A 6,556-nucleotide genomic window follows, 5' to 3' on the forward strand; every position below is an offset into this window, starting at 1 on the left:
TCAGCCCACACCGAAGCTATGGTTGGTGTGGGGAGTTTTAACCAAAAGAACTTCTATGGGTGTTCATCATTCATCATCATCATTTCCTCATGAAATAACTTTTATATTTATATATTATATAATATATAACTTATTATTTATTATCATTCTATATTTTAAATATTACTCTAAAAGATGAGTAATAATACACAACAACTCGATAGTTTACTTGAAACTGAGCGAGTAAGAAATAGATTCATTAATCATGAATTTAAAAAACTAGATAGAACACAAAGTAGAATCAACGCACCAGAGAAATCAAGTAGTGATACTGAATCGGAATCAGATTCAGAGTTCTTTCTTAAAAAGAAACCTATTCAACAACATAATCATCATCATCATCATAATAGACAAACTGGAAAGAAAGATAATAGCAATAGTAATAGTAACAGTAATGTCACAACTGCAACTGTACCGGCTCCTTTAAAGACAAAGTCTACTGTTGCCAATAATAACTCGTCATCAGTTACTACTTCACCAATCTCTACATCTGGTGTATCATCATCACCATCCTCATCGTCTTCTTCGTCATCATCTTCTACACCATCTAGTTCACCAATCAATGCATCACCAAATGTTACCTCTGTCAAGGGTAATACCATTCATCCAACTAGCATCTCACCACTCACCACCTTATCAACATCTGATCTCAATCTATTTGCCTCTAGACCTTCCCTTCTCAGCTCTGAATCAACTGGTGTAACTTATAAAGGTTTACTTAATCTTGTTGTCATTATGCTCGTAAGATGAAACTAAAAAAATCAAATCAAAATCTACATCAAAAAAGTTTACCCTTTTTTTTTTTTTTTCTTTCCTCTTAGAGTTTAATGAGTTTTAGATTAGTTATACTTAATCATTTAGCATATGGATTTAGAATTGATTTTGGATTATTGGCAGTATCTGAATGGCATAGATGGCCTGGAGTGTTGATTGCACTGTCTATCAACTTTTACATTTTGGCTGCATTTTTGATTGAAAAGGCCGCATCTATCGATCTTTTACCAACACGTTTCTTGTACCTCTTACGTGTCATTAATTGTTTTCTCATTGTCACTGCGCCATCTGCCTCTGTACTCACCTTTAAACCAAACCCTGCATCTGGAATCATTGTAATGATCCTAGTCTGTGTATTCTCTATGAAAATCATTTCCTATTCCTATGAAAATAGTAAACAAAAGAATTTAACAAAAACTAGATCATCAATTAATAACAATGGTACAAAAGATAAAGAAAAGACAAAACTTGATCCAACCATTTATCCAAATAATTTAACTTTAAAAAGTAAAATGAAAACAAAAACAAAAAGAAGAAAAAGAAAAAGACAATTTAATTAATCTTTTATATTTTCTATTTTTAGGTACATATTGGTTCATGTTGGTACCAACATTGGTTTATCAATTACAATATCCAAGATCGGATAGAATTAGAAAAGCATTTTTATTGAGAAGAATTGTTGAAGCTTTATTCTTGTCTGCTTTAATTTTCTATATGGTTGAACAATACATGGTACCACTTGTCGAAAATAGTCTTGTACCATTGGAACAAGATAATTATGTTTTAATTGTTGAAAGAGTTTTAAAATTATCAGTAAGTAAAAAAACAAAAACAAAACCAAAAATCTTTATATATATACTTATTTTTTTCCGTTTTTTTTAGTTACCAAATTTATCAGTATGGTTATTAGGATTTTATGTATTCTTTCATCTTTATCTTAATATTTGTGCAGAGATTACAAGATTTGGAGATCGTGAATTTTATCGTGATTGGTGGAATAGTACTGGATTGGATTACTTTTGGAGAACCTGGAATATGCCAGTACACCATTGGATGGTGGTTTTAATCTATACACCGATGCGTAGACGTGGACTCTCTAAAAACATGGGTTACTTTATGTGTTTCTTTGTATCTGCCATCTTTCACGAACTTGTCATTAGCGTTCCATTCCAAACCTTTAAATTGTGGGCCTTTTTCGGTATCATGAGTCAAATGGTCTTGATTGCTCTCACCAAGAATCAACTCAACGGACAAAATGTTGGCAATGTCATCTTTTGGTTATCTCTTGTCATTGGTCAACCCTACATTGTCCTTCAATACTATAAATCTTTTATTCAAGAACATCCTCATCTTTATCCAACTACTATTATGGAAATTCATGATCTAACAAGTTAAAAAAAAAAAATAGAAAAAAGAAATAGAAAAAGAAAAAATAAAATCATCATTTAAATCATTTAATATTTATACAAGAGTTGTTTATATTTAATATATTTGTTTGTTTGGTTTTTAGAATAACTTTAAATGACATTCTTTACAATAAGCTTTATCATTTTGTTTTTTATAACCAACACCTGATAATGCACATTTACAAAATTGACAAAAGAAATGTTCTGGATGATAACGTTTGGTACCCATTGAAATACATTTACCAGTGAGAATCGGTTTCTCACAATGTGCACAAAGAAATCCAATCGTTTCATAATAATGTTTTTCACAATATGGTGTATTATCATCTGTATGGAAAAAGTTTCCAGTTAATTGCATCTAAAATAGCAAATAGAAAAGAAAAAAGTAAATAAAAAAAGTTGATAACTTTTCTTTATCTTTTTGTTTTACTACTACTACTTACATTACAAGTATTACAAGAAAAATGTTCAGGATGATAAGTTCTATTGAGAGCATTGGTAGTTTGACCCAAGATGGCTTGTTGACATTTGAAACATTTTGGTGCAAATTTATCGATAAAATGTAATGAACAATAGGCAAATCCATCAGGTCCTTCTTCTAATCTTGATCCATCTGAAAAGTCCTAAAAACCAAACAATTGAATGTTATTTAGACTTGAGTTCATTCTTTATTCTTTTCTTCTTCATTCTTCTTTTGTTCTATTATACCTTTCCACAAGTATTACAACCAATATGATAAGGATGCCATTGTAAACCAAAAGCTGCCAAACAAATATCTGCAATTGGTTGTTTACAACTATAACATGTTGGTACACTAGTCATCTCCTCTCTCCTTCTTTCTATGTGAGTATACTCTCTCTCTTTTTCGTTTCTAAATGATAAAGTAAGAATGATCAAACCGCACACTCTCTCTCTCTCTTTTTAAAAATACAAAAAATTTTCGAAATAATAATTCAATAAATTGATCAAGTAGTAGAGACTTCTCGATTTGGTATTTTTTTAATTATATCTACATTTTTTTTATTAATTATTATTGATTACACAAGTATGACTTTTTTGTTTTAGAGAGGGAGCAGAACATCAAAAGCATAATATTTAATTCATCCTTTTCTTTTTTTCGATTAAAAAGTTGTCTTGTCTTTATATATCTCTATCTTTTGTTGTTGTTGTTGTTTGTAGGTGTTATAAATAAATGAATGATTCAAAAAAATAGTCATATAGTTGTTGTATTAAAAAAGTATGTTTGTTGTTGTAATAGTTTTGGTTGTTTAAGAACGACGAGATAACCAACCCAAGAAAGCCAACAAGAGGACAAAGAACATGGCAATACCAATCAACAAGGCAATAGTGTCACCAGCATTCCAACTACCAGCAGCAGCTGATGAGACGAATGATGCAACCAAACCAGATAAGAGAATTTGTTTGTTATTCATTTTTATATATATGTAGGATTAGGTATTGATCTATATAGATTAAATATGTCTAATTTGTTAATATCTAATATCTCTAATATCTAATATCTAATATCTTCCTTTTAGCTATAACAACAACAGCAACATCAATCAAAACTTAAAAGTGTGTGGGGGTACACACAAAATAGATAGATTTAAATCTGCATTATATATGTATATAAATATCTATCTCCCCTTTCCTGTTGTTGTTGTGACTGCTGTTGCTATTGCTATAGGTATAGTTTTACTACTTCTCCTCTCTCTACATACAATAAATAATAATATCTTTTTCGAAAAAAAAGTGAATGATGAATGAGCAAGACAAAAGAGTAATATAAAACACATCCACCATAAGATAATTTTTCTGCTGTCCTCAGGAAAAAAAATAAAGGAAAAAATCAAAAAAAAGAGAAAACAGCGACGAAAGGTCGCTTTCTCGCAAGTCGAGTCTCTCTATCAAAAGAACACACACAACAGGCAATCACGAACTACGGCCTTTATATCTCTAAAAAAAAAGAGAAGGATTTATAGAAAGGAAAGAAGTTCCACTTCCTCTTTATATTTTGAAGTTCTGTTTGGCAGAGACACAAATATTATCTATATTCCGCCATGTATGGTTTGTTTGAGAGACATGATGATAAAGGATAAGGAAAAGGATAATTTGATCGAAAATTCTCGGGATGATTTCGGAATATAGAAGTTTACAAAGAAATGGGTCAAAACTCTTCTTTGAGAGATCACAATGGTATCGGGTATTATGTCCTCGATCTTAACAACCTGCCTACATTCTTTTTTGATTGGGAAAACACAATACTTATCTATTATACCGTACGGATACTTTTCTCTAATAACCATCTTTTTGATTCCGGAAACCAGATAAAAATATCCTATACTGCTGCAAAGCAAATGATTGTCACGGAAAATAACAAGAGCAATGACGAAACCACTCACATTCACTTTTCAATGGAATTGTTTTTGTTTGATTTTTTACAACGATACTTTTTTCGGTCAACACCAACCTCCTAGATAGGCAAAGAAAAAGGGGGGGTGATGTAATTAGAGAGGGTTGAGGATAAAAAAAAAAAAAAATCTATTTTTCAATTTTTTTAATTTTTTTCTCCTTCTCTCTCTTGAAGTTTTTCATCATCTACAAGTACGGGTTCAATCGAGCATTGCAATTCAATACTCAAACATTAATCATTAATATTTTATATATATAGAAAAATGAGATTCATTTCTGCCATTGCCATGTTTTTGGCCTTCATCGTGGTTGCACAAGCTTACGTGTAAGAACGAACCAAAACAAATAGATAATAATAATAGATAGACATATGACATGTGACATTTGATGATCATATGAAAAATATAGATATACGATCGATTAGTTTTGGATATATCTATATCATATATATATCTTATCATATATCACACACACAACACAGTCAGTCAATATATATCTAGATTCAATAATTCTTATGATGACTAATATTTATCTTTTTATTTATTTTTTTTAATTTACTATTCCTTTTTCTTTTTAGTGTACCACTTGGATTTAATAAGGTAACTCGTCAAGCCTTGAGAAGAATTCCACAAAACCTCCAAAAGAAGTATATGTTGGCTGCCGCTGGTACCACCATTCCACTTTCTGATTTTGAGGATGCTCAATACTATGGTGCCATCACCATTGGTACTCCAGGTCAACCATTCAAGGTTGTATTCGATACTGGTTCATCCAACCTTTGGATCCCATCCAAGAAGTGCCCAATCACTGTCATTGCCTGTGACTTGCACAACAAGTACGACTCTACCAAGTCATCATCCTTTGTCCAAAACGGAACCGATTTCTCCATCCAATACGGATCTGGAGCCATGTCTGGTTTTGTCTCTGAAGACACTGTCCAAGTTGGTTCATTGTCTGTCAAGAACCAATTGTTTGCCGAAGCCACCGCCGAACCAGGTATTGCCTTTGACTTTGCCAAGTTTGACGGTATCCTCGGTCTTGCTTTCCAATCCATCTCTGTCAACAACATCCCACCCGTCTTCTACAACATGATGGATCAAGGTCTCGTTGCCCAACCACTCTTTGCTTTCTGGTTGTCCAAGACTGCCTCACCAACCAACGGTGGTGAACTCTCTTTCGGTTCAATCGATAACTCCAAGTTTACCGGTGCCATCACCTACGTCCCACTCACCAACCGTACCTACTGGGAATTCTCCATGGACGACGTCCAATATGATGGAAACTCTCTCGGATACTGTGGCAAGACTGGTTGTCGTGCCATCGCCGATTCCGGTACCTCTCTCCTCGCCGGTCCAACTGAACAAATCGAAGCCATCAACACCAAGTTGGGTGCCGTCTCTGTCAATGGTGAAGCCATCTTCCCATCATGCAATGTCATCTCTTCACTCCCAGACGTCCAAATCGTCCTCGCCGGTACCACCTTTGTTTTGACCCCAACCGACTACATCCTCCAAATCACTGAATTCGGTAAGACTACCTGTCTCTCTGGCTTTATGGGTATTGATATCCCAGCTCCAATTGGTCCACTCTATATTTTAGGTGACGTTTTCATTTCCACCTATTATACAATCTTTGACTTCGGCAATTCACGTGTCGGCTTTGCACAAGCCGTCCAAGCCTAAGGATTGAGTGATTAATCAATAGCACTGTTCAATAAACTAATAAATCATTAGATATAACATAACAATCAATCAAATATTACTTGTATTTGTATAAATATTTATCTCTTTGACTTTGGCAATTCACGTGTCGGCTTTGCACAAGCCGTCCAAGCCTACGGATTGAGTGATTGATCAATAGCACTGTTCAATAAACTAATAAATTTTCTCTCTTCAACAAATAATTATTTGTATCTCTATACTTTT

General features: G+C 33.2%; 4 protein-coding genes across 4 annotated transcripts; 2 read left to right on the top strand and 2 right to left on the bottom strand.

Moving 5' to 3' along the window:
- Nucleotides 1–174: 174 nt before the first annotated feature.
- Nucleotides 175–2,208, top strand: DFA_06763 (diacylglycerol O-acyltransferase 1; the record flags this gene model as incomplete). The annotated part of the gene is made up of 4 exons (XM_004366080.1): nucleotides 175–780; nucleotides 861–1,320; nucleotides 1,397–1,626; nucleotides 1,696–2,208. The coding sequence occupies 4 exons, from the start codon at nucleotides 175–177 to the stop codon at nucleotides 2,206–2,208; spliced, it is 1,809 nt and encodes a 602-aa protein (XP_004366137.1).
- Nucleotides 2,209–2,319: 111 nt separating this feature from the next.
- Nucleotides 2,320–3,041, bottom strand: DFA_06764 (uncharacterized protein; the record flags this gene model as incomplete). The annotated part of the gene is made up of 3 exons (XM_004366081.1): nucleotides 2,320–2,577; nucleotides 2,663–2,842; nucleotides 2,928–3,041. 3 exons carry the CDS (start codon nucleotides 3,039–3,041, stop codon nucleotides 2,320–2,322), a joined length of 552 nt encoding a protein of 183 aa, XP_004366138.1.
- A 446-nt stretch (nucleotides 3,042–3,487) lies between these two features.
- On the bottom strand, nucleotides 3,488–3,652 carry DFA_06765 (uncharacterized protein; the record flags this gene model as incomplete). Its single annotated transcript, XM_004366082.1, has 1 exon — nucleotides 3,488–3,652. One exon carries the CDS (start codon nucleotides 3,650–3,652, stop codon nucleotides 3,488–3,490), a length of 165 nt encoding a protein of 54 aa, XP_004366139.1.
- Nucleotides 3,653–4,381: 729 nt separating this feature from the next.
- ctsD (cathepsin D) lies at nucleotides 4,382–6,313 on the top strand (the record flags this gene model as incomplete). Its single annotated transcript, XM_004366083.1, has 3 exons — nucleotides 4,382–4,641; nucleotides 4,891–4,956; nucleotides 5,209–6,313. 3 exons carry the CDS (start codon nucleotides 4,382–4,384, stop codon nucleotides 6,311–6,313), a joined length of 1,431 nt encoding a protein of 476 aa, XP_004366140.1.
- Between the last annotated feature and the right edge of the window lie 243 nt (nucleotides 6,314–6,556).

The sequence above is a fragment of the Cavenderia fasciculata genome (assembly GCF_000203815.1).
Source record: "Cavenderia fasciculata unplaced genomic scaffold Scf_EJPB12P01AWP9W-5, whole genome shotgun sequence".
Lineage (NCBI taxonomy): Eukaryota > Evosea > Eumycetozoa > Acytosteliales > Cavenderiaceae > Cavenderia > Cavenderia fasciculata.